Source organism: Sapajus apella, unplaced genomic scaffold (genome assembly GCF_009761245.1).
Source record: "Sapajus apella isolate SASKATOON/1434 unplaced genomic scaffold, GSC_monkey_1.0 scaffold12, whole genome shotgun sequence".
Classification (NCBI taxonomy): domain Eukaryota; kingdom Metazoa; phylum Chordata; class Mammalia; order Primates; family Cebidae; genus Sapajus; species Sapajus apella.
The window spans coordinates 30,533,867-30,556,792 of record NW_022436952.1 but is presented as its reverse complement, the minus strand read 5'-3'; the positions used below and the strand labels follow the sequence as shown (position 1 = coordinate 30,556,792).

Here is a 22,926-nt window from a genome sequence, read left to right as displayed (position 1 = left end):
GGCATAGATAGGCTGAGGTCCTAGACCAGATTATATTCTTCTTACTCCTCGTTATCTTTCCCTCTCGCTTCTCTGCCCTCAAAAATTGATAGTTGCAAGGAAAATGATAGTTGATTAGAAGGGCTTTTGTTGGCCGGGTGCAGTGGCTCACGCCTGTAATCCCAGCACTTTGGGAGGCCGAGGCGGGTGGATCACAAGGTCAAGAGATCGAGACCATCCTGGTCAACATGGTGAAACCCCGTCTCTACTAAAAAAAAAATACAAAAAAAAAAAAAAAAAAAGAAGGGCTTTTGTTGTTTCATTAATACAACCACATTGTTTTATGTGGTAAGACAATCTGTGACCACAGAATGTTATTTAAATTACCATAGTGGCTGGGCGCAGTGGCTCAAGCCTGTAATCCCAGCACTTTGGGAGGCCGAGGCGAGTGGATCACGAGGTCAAGAGATCAAGACCATCCTGGTCAACATGGTGAAACCCGTCTCTACTAAAAATACAAAAAATTAGCTGGGCGTGGTGGCGCGTGCCTGTAATCCTAGCTACTCAGGAGGCTGAGGCAGGAGAATTGCCTGAACCCAGGAGGCGGAGGTTGCGGTGGGCCGAGATCGCGCCATTGCACTCCAGCCTGGGTAACAAGAGTGAAACTCCGTCTCAAAAAAAAAAAAAAAAAATTACCATAGTGGCCTAAATCTGAAGATTCGTGGATTGGGTTTTCTTTTTCATGAGCTGACACTGGGAAGTTCTGCTGTATCTGTCAAAAATAAACACACTTGGCCGGGCATGGTGACTCACACCTGCAATCCCAACACTTTGGGAGGCCCAGGCAGGCAGATCACTTGAGGTCAGGAGTTCAAGACCAGCCTGGCCAATATGGTGAAACCTTGTCTCGACTGAAAATACAAAAATTAGCCAGGCATAGTGGCTCGCACCTGTAATCCCAGCTACTCAGGAGGCTGAGGCAGCAGAATCGCTTAAACCGAGGAGGAGAGGTTGCAGTGAGCCGAGACTGTGCCACTACATTCCAGCCTGGGCGACAGAGCAAAACTCCATCTCAAAAAAAAAAAAGACAATAGAATACTGAATGTTAGTATAGGCCAGGATCATGCCTGTAATACAGCACTTTGGGAAGCTGTGATGGGAGAATTACTTGAGGCCAGGAATTGAGACCAGCCCTGGCAACACCATCTCTATTTTTAAAAGATTTAAAATAAATCTTAGCCATAGTTTTATTAGACTAGGTACTTGATGACTCTTTCTCATATTTCTTACCCTTAGTATGGTAGATAAGGATGCCTGATGTGGCCCCTGCCTGCCTCTGCAGCTCTCTGCCCATGCTATTCCTTTTTCTATGTGCAGCCTTCTTTCAGTTTCACGATATGCTTGGTGCACTCCCAACTTAGGACTTTGCTGAGGGATTCCTCCATCCAGAATGTTCTCTGCCATTTATCCCCCCAATCCCCAGACACATAAGACTTTACAACTCTTCATCCCACTCATCAGCTCTAGCTCAAAAGAAAGAGCCGTGTGTGAGGAAAACTTGACTCCTTACTAGGTCAGTTCTTGATTTGACACTCTTGACAACCTATACTTTTTCTTCATGACTTAGCATCTTACAATAGATGTTTAATGTGTTTCCTCAACTACATTGCAAGCTCTGAGGTGTCAGGAAATTTGTGCTGTGCTTCTTATATCCCCAGCATAGGGTAGGCTAAAAGATGAACTAGTCCCAAAGCAAAACTTATAATCTCAATTATTATGTGTATAAACAATAATACAACATACAATTAGTCTATTTTTTTATAGACAGGGTCTCACTATGTTCCCCAAATGGTCTTGAACTCCTGGGCTCAAGTGATCCTCCCACCTCAGCCTCTAAAGTGCTAGGATTACAGTTGTGAGTCACCATGCCGAGCTTTCAGTCTATTCTTTGAAGCGTTTAACTGTCTGACTTTATAGTATGTGAGTATCTCATTTAAAAAATTTTTCTTTTTTTATATACCCATCTGCACACTGGAGTATTTGATTTTAAACCCTTCCTTCTTAATTCTAGGTTTTATTCACAAATTTTAATTGAGCAATAAAGAAGTATTGACAATCCAGTTTATGCTAAAATGTCAACATAAACATTTCATTTAATATACATTTATTGTAAAAGCAATATACAATAAAAATACGGAATAGCATACATTCTAACAAGTCACAAGGCTTTGTTTCTTCTTGGTTTGTTGTTGAGATACATTAAAATATTAAGCATTGGCTCAGTGTGGTAGCTCATGCCTATAATCCCAGCACTTTGGGAGGCTGAGGCGGGTGGATCACTTGCGTTCAGGAGTTTGAGAGCAACCTGGCCAATATGGCAAAACCCTACCTCTACTAAAATACAAAAATTAGCTGGGTGTGGTGGCCCACACCTCCAGTCCCAGCTACTCAGGAGGCTGAGGCAGGAGAATCACTTGAACCTGGGAGGTGGAGGTTGCAGTGAGCCGAGATCAGGCCACTACACTCCAGCCTGGGCAACAGAGCGAGAGACTGTCCCAGAAAAAAAAATAAAGCATCACTACTATATTTTATAATAAAGTATGGTTAACACTGTTGCCAAAAACACATTTTCTTTACAATTTATATTCTTCCTCATTAAATATTGCCCAAATACTTATATATCCTACTGCTGATCACCAAAATTTTATAGTCTTATCTTGCAAATACAGTACGTATACAATAAAACAGTTGGAAAACATATAGAGATTGACCACAAATAAGGCCCACAAGGTACTGCTGTGTAGTGTATCTACCATCAGGTTAATCAGGCCAGTTGTTATATTTGACAGCAAGAAAAATATTAACTGTTTTCTGTTTAGAGCTGTGATTAAACAAAGACTGGGTTCCCTTCTTTCAGTTTCAGGGACTAGAGATTCTGAATGCTTTTTATTTGTAACAGGTGACTGGATAAGTTTCCAAGAACATGGTACTAGAGCGCCTTTAATTAGAAATTTGGCAAAACTCAAAATTACATCACCCAGTAATAAACTACTAAGAAGGATCAGACTAGAAGCAACTATCCAGATACAAAAGGCTAAATTTGCCATTCTTCGAGATACTGCTTCTACATTTACTTGAACTACATAAAGAGATATAAAGAGGCTAATAGCTGCCAGCAAAAGACAACAGGCTACTTTTATCAAGCCTTTGATATGTGATCTGTTCTTATGCACATATAACCCTGTTTGTACACCAGCCATGTGTATTGCCACATACCCCAAGGTAGAGATTATTCCTTCGCGGTTGGCATTTAACAGGCCAACCCGTGTGCCATTACCATCAGTACCATATAATATTAACGTCTTCAGTGGGGTAAAGTCAAGGGCTAGCTGGTATAATACAGTAATGCTGAGGGCAATAATCCAGGACTTATTTAGGGGAAAAATAATCAAAAGCAGTGGTGTTACCAATTTCACAACTATGATGGTAAAGAAAAAGTTCCAGTGAACTCCATACTCAGTTAAATGTTCCTGATAGCCTATTGATTTTATAGTGGCTAATCGTCCAATTCCTAGGAAGACCAAGGGCCAAACAGAGTACAATGAGTTTGTAAAGTAACACGATTTGGACCCTTCCATATATTTTCTCCTCCTGATCTCTAGACAAACCATTGCAGTCCCAAAAACAAAGCCACCTACTCCAAAATCCATTGCTCCTGTCCCATAGAGCTCAGTTTTGGCAAATCTTCTGGGAAAAAGTGGGAAGTCCACAGCCAAAATAGCAATAGCAGTAAATGCACTGGTAATTACACGGAAACAGGAGATAGCTGGAATGTATTCTGATTCTACACTGATGTTCAAGAATTTTTCAAGGATTTTCTGGAAAGGAACTCTGGCATAGCAAGTCCTCCTTCGGTATATTTGATAGAACAGCCCTGCCCCAAAGATAATTACAGTGAGAAGCTCAAGGAGAATAAATGAAGCCCAAATGGTCAAAGTGGCTACCATGGGAACTATTAGGACAACAAAGTCAATGAAGAATCTAGTTTTCCAGGTATGTGAAAAAGAACATATGTGCTGTGAGAAAATGATCAGGAATCCTCTGCACAGGATACAGAATGCAGGAAAGCACAATCCCTGGGTGATTTCCAGCACGGTGGTTCCATTGAGGTTACTGACAAAAGCTTCCTTCATCTGCTTTTGAGACATTTTTTTTCCTCCTGTGAAAACAAGAGCAAAGGAATGGATTTGTGAAAAGCAGCATTCTTGTATAATCAGCATACCTGGCTTAATTTTATTCTTATCCCTAGATTTCAGAGCAGAACTTTGGGCCCTAATGATTTCACCTAGGATTTGTGATTCCTCTTCCAAGGATTGTAGGAAGAAGCTTAACACTAATGCATTAGAATAGAACTGTCATACTCATAGTATGAAATTATTGGTTACAAAGCTTCAACTATTCCCAGGACAAGATAGACTTACAAAGTGAATTTGGGGCCGGGCGCATGGCTCACACCTGTAATCCCAGCACTTCAGGAGGCCGAGGTGGGAGGATCGCCTGAGGGCAGGACTTCCAGACCAGCCTGGCCAACATGGCGAAATCCCATCTCTACTAAAAATATAAAAATTAGCCTAGCGTGGTGGCAGCCGCGTGTAATTCCAGCTACTCAGGAGGCTGAGGCAGGAGAATCGCTTGAACCAGGAAGGCGGAGGTTGCAGTGAGCCAAGATCGCACCATTGCACTCCAGCCTAGGCAACAAGAGTGAAACTCCGTCTCAAAAAAAAAAAAAAAAAAAAAGCTGGGCGCAGTGGCTCAAGCCTGTAATCCCAGCACTTTGGGAGGCCGAGGCGGGTGGATCATGAGGTCAAGAGATCGAGACCATCCTGGTCAACATGGTGAAACCCCGTCTCTACTAAAAATACAAAAAATTAGCTGGGCATGGTGGTGCGTGCCTGTAATCCCAGCTACTCAGGAGGCTGAGGCAGGAGAATTCCCTGAACCCGGGAGGCGGAGGTTGCGGTGAGCCGAGATCGCGCCATTGCTCTCCAGCCTGGGTAACATGAGTGAAACTCCGTCTCAAAAAAAAAAAAAACAGAAATGAAAAAGAAAATAAAGCAAATTTGGTATATAAACCCTGAGAATGGCATCATAAGCAGACGGGAATTTCTATTATGGAGTACAGTATGTATCACGAAGAGTTTTTGATGAAAATTGAATATACTTTACTAATGAGTTTAAAGCAAATCCAAAAGCTAGCGGGCTACAAGTACATTTTGAAGCTGGGGGCCTTGATTCCAGTTCAGAGCCTCTCTAAATCTACTGCCTCCGTATAAAACGTGAGCCCTGCAGTGATTTCTGGATCCCCACCCAGGCTGGTCCTTCCCTTATTTACAGACAGCTGTTTTCAGGTTAGGGTGGAAGTAGGTACCATGGGTGTATTAAGAATAGATGTATAGCACACAGTAGTGTTAGTTGTTGTTTTATTAAGGTCTATAAAACACCTCTGAATGCCACACATCGTCTGAAAAGTGGCATACTGGAAGAACACATTTGTTGGTCAAACATGAAGCTAGAGCTTCTCACTTAACATGAACTGAATAAGTAAGTGAATGCATGCATGCATTATGGCCTATCTGGAACCTGCGACAATACCTCACAGTAACCGACTCAAATTAATTGACCTTTAAAAATAAAAAAGTCCGGCCGGGCGCGGTGGGTCAAGCCTGTAATCCCAGCACTGTGGGAGGCCGAGGCGGGTGGATCACGAGGTCAAGAGATCGAGACCATCCTGGTCAACATGGTGAAACCCCGTCTCTACTAAAAATACAAAAAATTAGCTGGGCATGGCGGCGCGTGCCTGTAATCCCAGCGACTCAGGAGGCTGGGGCAGGAGAATTGCCTGAACCCGGGAGGCGGAGGTTGCGGTGAGCCGAGATCGCGCCATTGTACTCCAGCCTGGGCAACAAGAGCGAAACTCCGTCTCAAAAAAATAAAAAATAAATAAATAAATAAATAAATAAAATTAAATTAAAAAAAATTAACAAGTCCTATCGGGGAGCAGTGGCGTATGCCTGTAATCCTAGCGCTTTGGGAGGAGAATCACTTGAGGCCAGGAGTTCGAAATCAGCCTAGGGAACATTGCGAGATTCCCTCTACAAAAGAAAAAAAAAGAAATTAAAAATTAGCTGGGCCCCCTGTAATCACAGCCACTCGCCAAGCTGAGGCGGGAGGGTCGCTGTAGCCCAGGGGGTGAGCCGAGACCGCGCCACTGCACTCCTACCTGGGTGACAGAGCGAGACTCCCGTCTTTTAAAAAAGAAAGTCTTTCCTGACAGACGCCCGATCTGGCCGCACTCTGCCCGTATACCTCATGTGCTCCAATGGTGCCTGCGACTCCGGCAGAGGGTCTATGTGGGCCGGGCCGCCGGACTCCCCCTGCACCCGCCAAACCACGCGGGCACCAACCGCTTCCGCCTCCCGAGAGGCGCTTCCGGCCGACGCGAGCAGCCTGCACTTCCGGGCCGGCAGATTCCGTGTCCCCGCCCGTAATGGCGCTTGTCCCCGTGTCCCTTGGGCTACCCACTCTTGTCCTTATGTCCTTTGGGCTGATACAGGTCAGATCCTCTCGGGCTGTATCCCTGACAGCAGCGCCTGGAGAGGAAACGGCGCGCCATGCACCTAACGGCGGCCCCTCAGACCCCTCGGCGAGGCCCTGTCAGGGTAAAGGGGTCGGCGGGACCAGCGCAAGGCTCTGCCGCGGCAACTTCTACAGAAAGACCCCCGGCCCTGGGAGCGCCCGAAGGCCCAGGAAAGAAGTGCTTCAGCGCTTCTTTCCCAGAACGTGGGAAGCTGCCGCTTTACCCTCATTTTACCCCAGGGTCGCAAAACATCTCAGCCTAGACTGAGCCCACGAGCCAGACCCAGCGACCCAACCGAGCCACGTGCGCCCCGCGCTGCGAGTGTGCGCCCCGCCCCTGGGGAGGAGCCAGCCGACCCCCGGCCACTCGGCCGGTGCCTCAGCCGACCGGGTGCGGTCCCAGCTTCCCCTCCTCCCTGTTCCCTCCTGCCCCTCCTCTTCTCTCCCCTCCCAGGTTCTTCCCGCCGACCGACCCGGCCCGTCCGCCTTTCCAGTCTGGCCGGGCGGGGGCCTGACGAACGGCGGCTCGGGCCGTGGGACCGGTGAGTGCCATCCCAAGCCCAGATCTGAAGCCCTCGCGACGCAAAAGGGGCAGAGGAGTCCAGTTTGCCCCGCAGAGCCGAGGGAGAAGAGGGCGTCTCCACCCCCCCCTTCCAAAGCGCTGTTTCCCTTCTTTCTTCCCCTTTCCGTTTGACCCTCTTGTGTCTCACGAGCGGGTAGCCCTGCTCTCGGGCCTTTCCTGGTCACCCTCCACCTTTCCACCTGGCCGGCAGGGGGCGACCCGGGTGGGAAGAGGGTCCCTACTAAACTCTCTGCCCAGCTCAGGACCCCGGGAGGAGGCGGCCGGTCCCAGGAGGCGTCAGGGCAGCCGCGCCCTTGGCTGGGGTCGTGTCCACCTTCCTGGGAAGGACATACTCTCCCCGTGCCAGGTGCTTCCGGAACGGCATCCCAGTGCTGGATTTAGTGGCACGTCGCCCGGACCAGGAATTCCCGGTTCCCGCCGGGAACCTGGGGGCGGAGCCACCTGGGCTCACGAGATCCTTACCCAGCCCTTCTCAGCGTCTGCCCTACCACTGTCCTTCATGACGAGAAAGAAACTGAGGCTGAGAAGGTGGAGGGACTGGTGGTCAGGTTACCACTTGCCTTGATTCGGTGTTCCATCTACTCATTACTGTCTCCCTTCTGCCCACAGTGGTCACACCCTTTCCAGAAATTCTTGGCTGGAAACTGCAAAACCGACTAGCGCAGGAGCTGGGAGAACTGGAGAAAACTGGCCTAATCTCACTTGACTCCAGCTGGGGGCTGATGCTGCATCATAATATTTGCAAAGCGCTCTCACAGGTATTAGCCCCTTTTATCCTTCATTTATCCCTATGAGGTCTGGATATTATTACTCCGTTTTTTAAACGAGGAAACAGGAAGGCTTAGAGAGTTCTTGGAATCTGTGGCAGGGGCCTTGGGCTCTGGATTCGAACCCCAAACCTGTTGTGCAGCCCCTCTGGACCTATTGCTTGAGATGAGCTCCCAGTTGAAAGAGCTTTGTTCTTTGGAGCCCTCTACATGGCTTTCCCTTGGATAGGAAAGTGTCCAGGGTCAGTGTGTTCAGCACAGTTCTGATGCCCCTTTCTGCCTGAATTATTCTTTTTCCAGCTTCTAAGGAAGTCCCTATTGCTGGGTTCTTTAAAGACGATGTATTAACGGCCTCAAGAAAGTCTCCATCAGGGTTAATCCGTTGCAGGCACGCCTCATCTCCTTGCTAGGCGTGGTGCCAAGGCCTGCAAAATTCCAAGTCTGAGGGTCACTTAACCATTCTTCAAAGATTGGCTTAGGCCCAGCCTCACAACACCCCACCTCCCAGATGGATTCAGCTTCCTGAAATCCTCACCTTCTTGAAGTTGACACTGTTCACCTGATTAGTGCTCCCAAATGGATCATCAACCCTTAGTCGTAGCGCTTACAGTGTTTATCCTCTGAGTGAATACTCATATTTGTACTTTGTGTGGTGCTGAGCAACGGTGAGTGTATGATGAAACTATATTGTTTGCTGAGAAGGATGGCAAGGAAAACCTGGCCGCCCCCACCCCCCAAAGTGGAAAACTGCTTGGGGCATTCTAAAGTAGCAAACAGTATATGTATATCATACACCGGTTAAAACAATTCTTTAAGCACGGGGTATGTGACCCTGCCCCCGTGGCTCCCTCTTGGAGAATACTTTGTAGTTTGTCCTTGATCAGTGGTAAGCAGGCATCAGCTGCCTATCTAGTTTATATTGGTTCTATGAGAAAACACAGAACACCTGTTTGTTAATAATAATCACCTGTTCAGAGAGAATAGCTATGTGGGTCAGCATCTGTTCGAGGGCCTCAGCCCAGAGTACTGTTAACCTCCTGAGGCTCTCAGCTCGGAAGGCTGTTGGCCCCCGAATATTCCCGTTTTGCTGTTTTATCTGAGTGTCTGCTTCTTAATGCCTTCAGCACCACCTGGGTGGGGGTCTCTACGGCCATGTTGGTCTTGGTGGTGTGGTGCTGTCAAACCATGACCTCACTGACCTTCACAACCACTCCTTATGAGGCAGATTTAACTGTCCCCATTTTCAAGGTAAGAAATTGAGTTGGGTGATGTGGCTGACCCAGAATCACACACCCAGTAAGTGGTTGAACTATGATTTCCTTACCATACCACACCTTTCCTGGAGCAGCAAGAGATGACTCCAGTTTCCCCTCCCTACCAACAACTGGCTACACTGCAATAGGATATTTCTGTCTAGAGGATAGGGCACAAGGCTTCTCTGTCTCCCCAGTGTCTTGCTCCTCTTCCATAGCATACAGACCCAGAGGATTTGCAGCCCCACCCCAAACCCTAACCCTGTAATAAAACTGGCCCAGGCTCTCATAAAAGTTTCTCCTGTCTCCTAATTGGCAAGAGAAAGGACACTCATTCTCTGCCCGGGCCTGCCTTGGTTCTCATTTTGGTTGCTCCTGCTTGGTGGGAAGAATAGGAGTGAGTGAGTCACCCCAGAAAAGCCCTCACCTATATGTCGTCCTTGTCTTCTCCCTCATGCCGCAGGCTCTGGAGTGACTTATCTGAGATTCCTCCAGTACTGAGCCCTTTGTTGGCACCATACCCCAGCCCATGGTCCCATGACTAGGTGGATAGTACTCCTTGTACCTCCTGCAACCCAGAACCCTGGCTGACCACATTGAAGGAGGATGCTCCAGCAGGTAATACCTCAACCTTCGATAACCCAGGCCCTCAAGCACCTGCAGCATCTTTTGCTAGCCCTAACCTGGAAGGAAGGGAGAGCCCCCTTAAAGGTCTTTCTTTTCTCTCCTCAAATTGTTTCTCCAGTGCTTTTTACTCATCACGAAGCTCTTGCTGATACCAAATTTCGACCTGCCTTGTGGTTTTTAGCTCCTTTCTTTGAGATAGGTAAGATGGGATGGGTAAAGGAATCCTTAGGCCACTTTGGGGATTCTACAGAGGAAGTCGTGAGAGATGTTCCAGCCATCTGAATTGTTGAGACATAGTAGAAGCCTGGGGCTTGCAAGAGCATGTGTTCCTTGAAGCTCAGCCTTAACAAGAAAGAATTAGGCATATGGAGAAGGAAAATAAGCACTCCAGGAAAAGAGGTCAGCCTGTACAAAAACGTAGAAGACTATCTATGGGAAATATAGAAGGATTCTGAATAGTGGGTCATGGGGTGCATGATCCTCACATCTCTGCCTCTCTGAAAAGGCTACTGTTGCCCCAGGCCTGTAGGATTCCAAATTGCCCTTTACGGTGCAGCTCTATCCCATACCCATATCATCCTTCATGTGTAGCTTCTGGTCCAGAGAGAGTGCCAGTACGTATTTGCTGAATTTTATTTTACTAAGTGTTGCCAGGCACTGGGCTGAGGCAGATGATAAAGATGATACTTGCCCTCAGGGAACTCAGTCTAGTGGAGTCTTGGGTAGGTAAGTGCCTGAGACTCAGCAAGGTAGCAGCCAGGTGTGGGGCCTGCCAGCTTCAAGGGAGCCATGGTAGACACTGCCACTTGACCTTCCAGCCACATGGCTCTGGGAACAGGTTTGAAGGTGAGAAGCAGGCTAAACAGTTGACTGCTCTGAGCTTTATTGCTTATTTTTTTAACTTTGTTTCCTCTTAATAAAAAAGCAGTAATGTTCACCATAACCATACTAGCAGCTGCTCTGTGTTGAGCCCTTATTATATAATAGGCATTGTAGTAAGCATTTATATGTGTGATTTTGTATAATCCTCACAGCCTCCACCTGAGAAAGATAGTCCTCTGTGTGTATATATATATTGAGGTGTGTGTGTGTATATCTATCTAGATATACATACAGTGCTGTTACTTCCACATTTTGGAGATAAGACTCCAAGAGGTTAAGTGGTTTATTCAATATCACATTATCAGAAATTTGGAAAATACACTGGGCCACCACACAATATGCAATATGCTCTAAAAGCAGCTCTTCTAATTCGGCAATAATATGTGAAGGGCCTTAAAACTACGCATACCCCTTAAGCCTGCAATCCTGCTTCTCAAAAGTGATCCTGCATAAAGGCCATAAGAATGTCAGTGTATATAAAACCATTTACACTTGTAAAAGAATTGGAAAGGCCACAATGTCTAAATAGTAGACTGCTTATAGTATATCAGTATAATGGAATAAAGCAAGTTACACAAAAGTGTAATACTTTTCAGTGTTTTTAAAATATGTATTTAGGGGGGAAATTTATGATATTCTCTAAAATGTTGGTTATTTCTGGGTGGTATGCTATTGGATTTTCATGCTCCTTTTGCTTATCTCTATTTTCCACTTTTTTTTTTTTTTTTTTTTGGAGACAGAGTCTTGCTCTGTCCCCCAAGCTGGAGTGCAATGGTGCCATCTCCGCTCACTGTAACCTCCACCTCCCTGGGTTCAAGTGATTCTCCTGCTTCAGCCTCCCAAGTAACTGGGATTACAGGTGTGTGCCACCACACCCAGCTGATTGTTGTATTTTTAGTAGAGATGGGGTTTCACCAAGTTGACCAGCCTGGTCTCAAGTTCCTGACCCCAGGTGATCTGCCCACCTCAGCCTCCCAAAGTGCTGGGATTACAGGCATAAGCCACCATGCCCAGCCTCCAATTTATTTTTATTTTTATTTTTAATTTTAGCAATGGGGTCTTAGTCTGTTGACAAGGCTGGTCTCAAACTCCTGACCTCAGGTGATCCACCTGCCTTGGCCTCCCAAAGTGCTTTTGCAGGCGTGAGCCGCTGCATGCAGCCATAAGACCCTGTCTCTTTAATAAGGCCAGGCACGGTGGCTCATGCCTGTAATGCCAGTACTTTGGGAGGCTGAGGCCAGCAGATCATCTGAGGTCAGTAGTTCAAGACCAGTCTGGCCAATATGGCGAAATCCCATCTCTACTAAAAATACAAATATTAGCCAGGCATGGTGGTACATGCCTGTGATCCCAGCTACTTGGGTGCCTGAGGCATGAGAATCACTTGATCCTGGGTGGCAGAAGTTGCAGTGAGCTGAGATTGTGCCACTGCACTCCAGCCTGGGTGATAGAATGAGACTCTGTGTCCCAAAAAAAAAAAAAAAAAAAGAAAAGCCACTTTTAGAAGAACAGCTAACTATTTTTGGCAGATTCCAGATGGCCTTTCTAAATCCTTCATGTGTTTATGTGCTTATGAGTATCTATAAGGTGTGTACCATTATCCCATTTTACAGATAAGAACTTTAAAAAATTGGAAACAGAGTCTCACTTTTTTTTTTTTTTTTTTTTTTTTTTTGGGGAGAGGGATTTTCACTCATGTTACCCAGGCTGGAGTGCAATGGCGCGATCTCGGCTCACCGCAACCTCTGCCTCCTGGGTTCAGGCAATTCTCCTGCCTCAGCCTCCTGAGTAGCTGGGATTACAGGCACGCGCCACCATGCCCAGCTAATTTTTTGTATTTTTAGTAGAGACGGGGTTTCACCATGTTGACCAGGATGGTCTCGATCTCTTGACCTCGTGATCCACCCGCCTCGGCCTCCTAAAGTGCTAGGATTACAGGCTTGAGCCACCGCGCCCGGCCCAGAGTCTCACTTTGTCACCCAGGATGGAGTGCAGTGGTATCACCATAGCTCAACCTCCTGTGCTGAAACAACCTTCCTGCCTCAGCCTCTAGAGTAGCTGGGGTTACAGGCACATCTTACCACGCCTACCTAATTTTTAAATATTTTTTATAGAGATAGGGTCACCTTGGCCTAAGTGCAGGGATTACAGGCTTGAGCCACTATGGCCAGCTGGAAATTTTTCTATTTTTATTTTACTTTAGAGACAAGGTCCTGCTCTGTTGCCCAAGCTAGAGTGAAGTGGTACGATCATAGCTCACTGTAGCCTCAAACTTTTAGGCCCAAGTGGTCCTTCTGCCTCAGCAAGTAGTTGGGATTACAGGGACCAGATGAGGAGAATTGAGGCACAAAGAGATTAAGAAATTAACATAAGAGTATATAACTGTAAGAGGTAGAATCAGGATTCAAACCCAGGCAACTAACTTTCAAGTACAGGTATTTACCACTATACTCAGATACCTCTCTGGTTGGATCAGAACTCTTCATAAATTGTGGCTGTATTGGTGAGTGGTTTGTGTGGTGGTTTTTCCTTCATTAGAGCAGAGGGATTTGTATAGATCTAGCTGTGCTCTGACCTCAGCAGTTACCCTGGAGGCCAGGAGCCTATCTTGTGCATAATAGTGGGCCCAAAGTTCAGAGAACAGGCAACATTTTTTGGAAGAAACACATTACTGGGCCTCTTGGAGGAAACTTGCCACCATGGCTTGTTTCCCTGAGAGGTTTGAAATTTTAGGCTCACCAGTTTCATTGGAAATTCACCTATTGTATCACAGACCTTTTTCTTCAAAAGCTCATTTCAGCAAGATACCTGTCTTCAACCCCCACCCTATCTTTCCTGCATCCCCAAAGGAGTCAGTAGGAGAAATGGAACTATGGGAGGAAGTGGAGAGTTGCTACATATGGAAAGGGTGGCATCAAGGATGGGCAAAGGAAGATAGGGTGACCCATGCCCTCTAGTCCCAGCTACTCGGGAGGCTGAGGCAGAAGGATCACTTGAGCTCAGGAGTCGGAGGCCTCAGTGAACTATGATCACACCACTGCACTCCAGCCTGGGTAGCAGAGTCTCTTAAAAAAGAAAAAAGATGGGCAGGGGAGAAGGAGAAGAGGCCTGTTCCCTTGGTGCCTATTCTTGACCTCAGACAGCCTTCTGAGCCAGGCTTTCTCTCAAGTAGACCCGGGCCAAGGGAACCAATTCATTACACTAAATTTAAGCTGCAAAGGCAGGTGATGAAGACATGGGGCCACCTCTCTGGGAAGGTACAGCTGTTTTACATCGAGAGCTGAATGGTTTCTTCCTGAAAAGGCCTAACTCATGGTTCTTTTCCTTTGCAACATTCTTATAGCAGCCCTTTGGGCCCCACCCCTGCCAGGCCCAGTAAGGCTAGTAGCCTAGAAGTGGATTTGGCTGGAGCTCTTGGCAGAACAGATAGCATTTGTTGAGTACATGCTGTATGCCAGGCACTGACCAAATGCTTTGTATATCTCTTCTTACTCTTCTTCCCAATAATCCTGTCAGTTGAGTTTATTTTCCTTTATTTACAAATAAAGAAGCTATGACTCAGAGGGTAATTTACCCAGCCTCACAGGGCTAGTAAGAGGCAGAACTGAAATTTGAACCCAACCAGACTATGATACCAGAGACCTGTTGTCCTTCTACTATCCAGGTTCTCACCCTTTTGTAGCTGCCAGCTGTTCTGAGTCCCAGCTCTCAGGGCCTTCATGTTATCTCTTCCAGGTCAATGGCCACAATCCGGGGTCTGATGGCCAAGCCAGGGAATCCCTCAGAGAAGACCTGCAGGAGTTCCTGGGTGGGGAGGTCCTGCTGTACCAGCTGGATGACCTCACCAAGGTGAATCCTGTGACGCTAGAGACAGGTATGGGCCTCCCATTCCTCAAGAGTACCATCTCCAGGAGGTTGGAGGTGCAATGAGAGTAGTCAGAGCAGCTTCTCCAGGTCAGAACGGAGGTAGGCAGGACTCCTGATCTGGAGCCAGGTGGGCTGTTCCAGACCTCCGCCCGAGGGAGCATGGCAGATGCACCTGGGCTCCCTGGGGCATGCTTTGCTTCAGATTTGGAGCCCATCTTAATTAGATCTTGTATCTGTTCTTCAGGAAGCTGCTGGGATTTAATGGTTATTGGCTAATTGCAGAAAGAGGGCTGTTAGGCAAATGTGTGTCTATGTGTGTGGTTTGTCTATGTTTGAGCCAGAGTTTGCTAAAGGCATCTCTGCCTCAGTCCTGAGGTGCCTGCAGGCCCGGTACATGGCAGACACATTCTACACCAATGCTGGCTGCACCCTGGTGGCTCTGAACCCCTTCAAGCCTGTTCCTCAGCTCTACTCGCCCGAGCTAATGAGAGAGTACCATGCTGCACCTCAGCCCCAGGTAAGGCTCTGCTGCTTCCTGTGACCTGAGGGCATCTCTACCTACGCTTAAACCTCCTTGCAGTTTGCCCTGTCCTTACTCATCCATTCACCAGCCATGTGGTCATTCAGAGTCCACTGGTGCCACAGCCTGCTCAATAGGAGCTGGCAGAGTTTTGAAATATAAAGAACTGACTACAGGACAGAAGGTACAAAGTGGGAAATAAATACTTGTTTGAGTTTGGAACCTAAAATAGAGACAGAGGATTTTTTTGTTTGCAGTTTTATTAATAAAAGATTTATAAAGGTATTATATGTTTGTATTTTAAAAACTACCTTTTTATTTCTATTATTTATTTATTTTTGAGGTAGTCTTACCCTGTCACCCAGGCTGGAATGCAGTAGCGTGATCTTGACTCACTGCAACCTCCTCTTCCCAGGTTCAATCGATTCTCTGCCTCAGCCTCCTGCGTAGCTGGGATTACAGGTGCTCACCACCATGCCCAGCTAATTTTTGAATTTTTAGTAGAGATGGGGTTTCACCATGTTGGCCAGGCTGGTCTCAAACTCCTGACCTCAGGTGATCCACCTGCTGTAGCCTCTCAAAGTGCTGGGATTACAGGCATGAGACACCACGTCCAACAAAACTACCTTTTTAGAAAATGGTGAAATTATACACAATAAGGATTGCACTGGAAAATTCAGCACGTTTATCTCTACTGAGGAAAGTAACTTATTCTTTTACTAAGAAGAGAATAAACTATTTTGGGTGGGGTGATGGAGGTACAGACAGATAATGAGCTTGTTGGTATAAAAGTGCATGATACATTCAGGGAGAGATGAGAGAAAACTTGCTGGCAGGAGGGAGGCTTTGGCCTTGGGGGCAAGAGGGAGTAGATGAGAGCAGGAAGACGAGAAAGCCAGGGCTGTTTGTGAAGAGTCTGAAGCACCATAGTAGGCAGAGAATCTGCAGAGCTTCTTCAGGTAGAGGTGAGACTGGGAACAGAACCCAGTAGGCGAATAATTACTTTGGGAGTTGGGCTCAAGAAAGAGATAAGAGGCAGAGAGAACAGTTGGAGGTTTTGTATCCCTCCAGGTGATAGGTGGCTGGGGCAAGGGCAGGTGTAGAGAGGGATGGCTCTGACATCATATGGAACAGTTACCTTCTCCCTCAGCAAGCTGTGGGTAAGTAATCACTGCTAACTGGGCTAGCTAGGCATCGTGGTGATGCTCTGGCTCTCCAGAAGTTCATGCATGATGAGGTGTCTAGTTGGAATCCAGGGGAAGTCTGTTCTGAGCGCCCTATCTCACTGGCTGTCTGCCCTGCCGTCTCAAAGGCAAAAGCCAAGTTGTGGTCCCCTCTGTTTCCTCAGCATCCAGCTTGATTGATGCCCAGTACATTGAGGACAATTAATAGTTGTTGAAGAAAAGGAGAACAGTGGCTTTGGAATTTGAATCACATGGGTATACTTCCTTGCTGAGTGACCTTGAAAGGTTATTTAGCTCCTCTGAACCTCACATTCCTCATCTATAAAACAGGGTTATCTTTCCAATTAGTGCACAGACTTCTTAGGCAGTAGTTTGTAAGAACTTTGCAAATTGCAAAGTATAATCATATAAAGTAATAGAAGAATAAGACAAAGCAAGATAACATAGGAGTATCAAGTATTAATGTCATAAACCAGTCAAAGCTAGCACTGGTTCTAGGCTGAGAGAAGATGAGTAGGTTAAAGTCAACATAGGGGTCCTAAAGTGAGGCTGACACTGTGGCATCATTTTCTGGAGGAAGCATCCCAACACTGCTATTGGCAGCCTCCCCAGCTCAGTCATCATTGGCTCAACCACTTCTTGAAAAACAGGCGTTCCCTCACATGACCTTTCACTCTTTGATGTTTCAGAAACTGAAGCCCCATGTGTTCACTGTGGGTGAACAGACCTACAGGAATGTCAAGAGCCTGATTGAGCCAGTCAACCAGTCTATTGTTGTCAGTGGAGAGAGTGGTGCTGGAAAGGTAGGAGGACGTCTTTCCCATCCTGTCAACTCATGACTGCGTGGGTGGGCAGGGAGGCAGGGGTCATTTCTTGTCCTTCCCTGTGGAGTTGTTTGCTGCCTAGTCATTCCCAGATAGGTTGGTCGAAGCTGGGGTTGGTGCCCAGTGGTGAGCTGGCACTGGGCCGGAAGTCAAGAGACAGGATTCCAGTCCAGGCTCTACTGCTAGCTCTGCCATCACCCTGGGTGAGATAGGAATGAAGCTTCCTTTCTGAGCCTTACTTTCTCATCAAAAGTCTCTTCTAGCTCTGACACCACTGGAAACAAAAGTAAGCTGCTGGGGATTCCAGCATAGTGGTTAAGAGCACATCAGAAAGGTACTTAGCTTCTACAAAGCTCTCAGTTCTTCCACTTGTAAAATGGAAGGGAGGTGAGGACCAACACCTGACTCATAGGATTCTGTGAGAGTTAAATGAGTCACTGTACATACGGCTCTTGGTGGCATGCTTGGCATGTGGCAGTGCTCCTCCAAAGTAGCTGGGGTTTTGGTGGGAAAGGGTTTACTGGAGTGATCACCTGAACCCTCTGGGTTGCGCATGGTGGCAAGGGTAGTGCATTGGGCCAGGTGGTGGGGAGGACAGAAGCTCCTGGTGTGGCCGCATGGCCTCCTGGGTAACAGAACAACAATAGGTGAGACAAGATCTTGCACACAGATGAGTGAGGAGTTGCACAGCTGGTCAGAGGAGACTATTGGCCAAGGCCTTGCCTCACCCAGCTGCCTTGTCCTTTCCACAACACTTTTACCTTCATGAGGAACTCTTTGGACCATAAACTTGTCCTGTCTTCACTCACATATAAGTATTGCTGAACACTGAGAACTTGCCAGGTTCTAGGCTTCTGGCTGGGCACTGAGAGGTGGGCACTGTTCCTCCTGGAGGAACAGATACGAAAAATACAACATGTAGCTTTCAGGGGGCTCTTAGTCCACTGAGAAAGACAAGGAAACAAAGACAGTAAGTTGCAGGGATGAGGGCTTGGACTTGGGTTAGGAGGGGATCTCTAGGAGCTATACCAAGGTGGCTAGTGAGGTGGCTGATGCCCAGCTTCTCAACAAGGCCTTGTCCCCTAGAATTGCTCTGGGGAACTGAAGCTGAACCTGGCCCAAGACTCATCCAACCAGAGCTTGATAACCCTTTATTGAGCAGCCATTGTAGCCCTGGGCTAGCCCTGGTGTATTTTCGAAAATTTATTTTTAATAGTAATGTAGTTACATAGTTCAAAAAATCAAGCAATACTACAAGTCTTACAAAGAAAAACAGCAAACCTGCTCCATATCTCTCAACCTTGTTCCGTATCTCCAGATGCAGTTACTTGGACATCTTTCATCAGTTTATTTGGGTGGTTACATCCATATTTTTAAAGTACTACTTATATTGTTACTGACTTTTTAGTTTTGGACCTTATCTGTTCACCTCCTACTTTGATGAGCATTTAACCCTTATTTCCCTGCCTCCAAATACATATTCTACATATAATTATTTCATAATTTCTAATTAAGTTAATAAGTAGTATTTACATGGTTATGGTCATGTTTATATTCCTAGCAGAGCCATATACTATATATTCTTGTATAATTTTTATATTCCCTCTATTTTCCCTCTTTAGTTTAATAATGGTATACAAAAACTAAACCAGGGAAAAAGTGGGACAAGTGAAATAAAGAATAAATAATTGCCCATTTTTTCACTTGTTTAGTTTTTATATAACATTATTAACTTGTTACCAGACTTGTCACCAAATCTGGTAAACACCTGTCAAACTAGGAAGCAAATCAGGTTCTTATATTGAAGATGCCCTTCCTAGAACTCTCAGATCAGTTAGATCTCTTTCTCCTGTCTGAATTGGTGGCTGTGGAGGGCTGCTGCCACACAGCAGTTGCATAGAAGCTTCTCTGCCTCACTCTGCAGATCCCCAGATTCCCATCTGTCCTAGGATAAATCCCCCATGGTGGGAGTCCGTGACTTTCTCTTTATTTTGTTTTTTTGTTTGTTTGAGACGGAGTCTCACACTGTTGCCCAGGCTGGAGTGCAATGGCACGATCTCAGCTCACTGCAACCTCCGTCTCCCCGGTTCGAGCAATTCTCTAGCCTCAGCTTCCCAAGTAGCTGGGATTACAGGCGCTTGCCAACATGCCCAGCTAATTTTTTGTATTTTTAATAGAGATGGGGTTTCACCATGTTGGCCAGGCTGGTCTTGAACTCCTGACGTCGGGATCCACCCTCCTTGACCTCCCAAAGTGCTAGGATTACAGGTGTCATGTTTTCTGGGTTTTTGTGTTTGTTTGTTTTTTGAGACACAGTCTTGCTCTGTCAGCAAGGCTGGAGTGCAGTGGCATGATCTCAGCTCAGTGCAACCTCTGCCTCCCAGGTTCAAATGATTCTCATGCCTCAGCCTCCCGAATAGCTGGAATTACAGACACACCACCACCACACCCAGCTAATTTTTGTGTTTTTAGTAGAACGGGGTTTCACCATGTTAGCCAGGCTGGTCTTGAACTCCTGGCCTCAACTGATCCTCCCACCTTGGCCACCCAAAGTGCTGGGTTTACGGTCGTGAGCCACCAAGCCTAGCCTCCATGGCTTTCTCTTTCTTCATTTACTGCCTTGTTTTTATGAACCATATTCTTTAGTAGTTTCCTCAACAAGGGACATGGAAGACAAATTGTTGCACATCTGAAAATGTCTATTCTGTCTCAAATTTGATTAATATTTTGGCTGTTTTATAATTCCAGCTTAGAAATCATTTTCTTTCTGAATATAGAGGTTTTTTCTTTTTTTCTTTTTTTTTTTTTTTTTTTTTTTAATTAAACAGTTAAACTCTGTTGCCAGGCTGGAGTGCAGTGGCACAATCTCTGCTGACTGCTACCACCACCTCCCAGAGTCAAGCAATTCTCCTGCCTTGGTCTCCCGAGTAGCTGGGACTACAGGCTCCTGCCACCACGCCCCGCTAATTTTTGTATTTTCGGTAGAGACAGGGTTTTACCACGTTGGCCAGGATGGTCTCGTTCTCTTGACCTTGTGATCCACCCACCTCAGCCTCTCAAAATGCCAGGATTACAGGCGTGAGCCACCACGCCCAGCCAAGGTTTTATTTTCATATATTGCTATTGAAGGTCCCAGTCCATGATGGTGATTTTTTTTTTTTTTTTTTTTTTTTTTTAAATGAATGAGAGGTTCCTATGTTTCCCAGCCTGGCCTCAAACACGTAGCCTTGCCTCAAGCGCCAGGACAACTGGCCTGAGACACTGCAGCTTGCTTTTTCTTTTTCAAAAGCTTTTAGGTATTAAAATTCACAGTGCTGTGTTGTGGTATGGCCTTCACTTATTATACTGGGTACTTCATGTGGGTCCTTTTGTTTTTTAAGAGGTGGGGTTTCACCATTTTGGTCAAACTGGTCTCGAACTCCTGACCTGGTGATCCTCCCACCTCAGCCTCCCAAAGTGCTGGGATTACAGGCGTGAGCCACCGCACCCGGCCCGGGGTCTTTTTTAACTTGGAAGCTCGTGTCCTTTTGTTCAGGAAAGTATTTTTATATTATATCTAATAATTTCCTCCCATTTTCTCCTCCTGGAACTTCTGTTAGGAAATTTGGTTAGTTGTCTAATACTTGTAATTTTCTCACCTATCCTCCTTTCTCTTGTTTAATCTTCTGGGAGGTATTCTCTTTTTTACCTTCCAATTCTTTGAAACTTTGAATATTTGTTAAAAATTTTAATTGCGAGTTTTAGTTTTTTTCTAACGTTTATGATATTTGTCATTCACGTAAAAAAGGGTTATGAAATAGTTAATCCTTGAATATCTGTTCATATTTGAAAATAAGGCAGTAGGGTCAGGCGTGGTGGCTCACCCCTATAATCTCAGCACTTTGGGAGGCCAAGGAAGGCGGATCACAAGGTCAGGAGATTGAGACTATCCTGACCAACATGATGAAACCCTGTCTCTACTAAAAATACAAAAATTAGCTGGGTGTGGTGGCAGGTGCCTGTAATCCCAGCTACTTGGGAGGCTGAGGCAGGAGAATTGCCTGAACGAGGGAGTCAGAGGTTGCAACGAATCCAGGTTGCACCACTGCACTCCAGCCTGGTGACAGTGAGACCCCATCTCAAAAAAAAAACACAAAGGAAAAGGAGGCATTAAGCAACTGATTAGAATCTGTGTTTATGGATAAGATTGTCAACCAATGGGGCTGCACTGTAGGTAGCTTTTTAAACTTGTAGGACCCTGAAAGCTGGAACTTCCCATAAGCTTATTGGTGTCTCCAGAAAAGATTCCTTCAATGTCTTTAGCAGAGAGGTGGAAACAATAAACAATCAAATGGAAATGATAAAAATTTAAAACATGATAAATAATTTTTTTTTTTTTTTTTTGAGTTTCGCTCTTGTTACCCAGGCTGGAGTGCAATGGCGCGATCTCGGCTCACCGCAACCTCCGTCTCCTGGGTTCAGGCAATTCTCCTGCCTCAGCCTCCTGAGTAGCTGGGATTACAGGCACACGCCACCATGCCCAGCTAATGTTTTGTATTTTTAGTAGAGACGGGGTTTCACCGTGTTGACCAGGATGGTCTCGATCTCTTGACCTTGTGATCCACCCACCTCGGCCTCCCAAAGTGCTGGGATTACAGGCTTGAGCCACCGCGCCCAGCCTGTGATAAATAATTATTTGGGCTTAACAGACTAGACATGCAGAAGAATGCATTGGTGAACTTGATGGTTGGTGAATAGAAACTATCCAAATTGAAAAAGGAAATTGCTTCCAGGAACTGTAGTACAATATCAAATGGTAGGCCATACAGTTGACCCTTGAACAACACAGGGATTAGGGATACTAACTCCCCACGCAGTTGAAAATCTGCATATAATTTAACTGCTGATTAACTATTGTTGACTGGAAACCTTACAAATCAGTCAGTTAATACATATTTTGTATATGTCTTATGTACTGTATTCTTATAATCTGTAAATGAAACTGTTATTAAGAAAGTCATAAGGAAGAAATATATTTACTACTTAAGTGGAAGTGGATTCTCATAAAGGTCTTCATCACTATTATCTTCACTTTGAGTAGGCTGCGGAGGAAGAGGAGGGTCTTGCTTGGTCTTGCTGTCTCACAGGTGGCAGAGATAGTGGAAGTAGTATAATAGAAGGGGAGGCAGGAGAGATTTATTGAAAAAAATCCGTGTATAAGTGGACCCATGCAGTTTAAACATGTGTTGTTCAAGGGTCAACTGTACTTGTAATTGGTGTCCCAGGAGTAGAGACAGGACATGGGTCAGAAGTCATATTTTTACAAAATTAACCAAAGATTTGATAAGCACAGATCAAGAAGCTCAAAAAATACCAAGTAGGATGAATACAAAGAAAATACATTTAGGCACATGATGGTCAAAGTCCTGAAAACTAAATATAAGAAAAAAAATCTTAAGGGCTGGGTGCAGTGGCTCACACCTGTAATCCCAGCACTTTGGGAGGCTGAGGCAGGTGGATCACTGGAGGTCAGGAGTTCGAGATCAGTCTGGGCAACATGGTGAAATCCCATCTCTACTGAAAATACAGAAAATTAGCCAGGCATGGTGGTAGGTACCTGTAATCCCAGCTACTTGGGAGGCTGAGGCAGGAGAATCACTTGAACCTGGGAAAAGGAGGTTGCAGTGAGCCGAGATTGTGCCACTGCACTCCAGCCTGGGCGACAGAGTGAAACTCCATCTCAAAAAAAAGAAAAAAATCTTAAAGGAAGCCAGGAAAATATTACATGAAAAAGAACAAAGATAAGAATGACAATAGGAATCTTG

The 22,926-nt window shown here is 45.9% G+C and overlaps 2 protein-coding genes across 4 annotated transcripts in view; one reads left to right on the top strand and one right to left on the bottom strand.

Moving 5' to 3' along the window:
- Positions 1-2,624: 2,624 nt before the first annotated feature.
- On the bottom strand, positions 2,625-6,452 carry PIGW (phosphatidylinositol glycan anchor biosynthesis class W). Of its 3 annotated transcripts, none has more exons than XM_032280751.1 (2): positions 6,346-6,452; positions 2,625-4,198 (listed from the first exon to the last, which is right to left on the bottom strand). In XM_032280751.1, the coding sequence occupies exon 2, from the start codon at positions 4,185-4,187 to the stop codon at positions 2,673-2,675; it is 1,515 nt and encodes a 504-aa protein (XP_032136642.1). In that variant the 5' UTR covers positions 4,188-4,198; positions 6,346-6,452; the 3' UTR covers positions 2,625-2,672. The 3 variants fall into 3 exon arrangements, with proteins under 3 accessions (XP_032136642.1, XP_032136641.1, XP_032136643.1); XM_032280750.1 differs by having other exon boundaries at positions 6,260-6,446; XM_032280752.1 differs by lacking the exon at positions 6,346-6,452 and adding an exon at positions 5,632-5,718.
- A 495-nt stretch (positions 6,453-6,947) lies between these two features.
- The window catches only part of MYO19 (myosin XIX), a 46,362-nt gene continuing 30,383 nt past the window's right edge, over positions 6,948-22,926 (top strand). The window contains 6 exon segments of the mRNA XM_032280749.1: positions 6,948-7,157; positions 7,808-7,956; positions 9,682-9,836; positions 14,463-14,601; positions 14,963-15,111; positions 16,988-17,101. Coding sequence (XP_032136640.1) covers positions 9,825-9,836; positions 14,463-14,601; positions 14,963-15,111; positions 16,988-17,101 — 414 coding nt within the window. The 5' untranslated portion in view covers positions 6,948-7,157; positions 7,808-7,956; positions 9,682-9,824.

Coding starts and splice junctions, on each gene's coding strand:
- PIGW (XM_032280751.1), bottom strand. CDS start 4,187: ATGTCTCAAAAGCAGATGAAGGAAGCTTTTGTCAGTAACCTCAATGGA.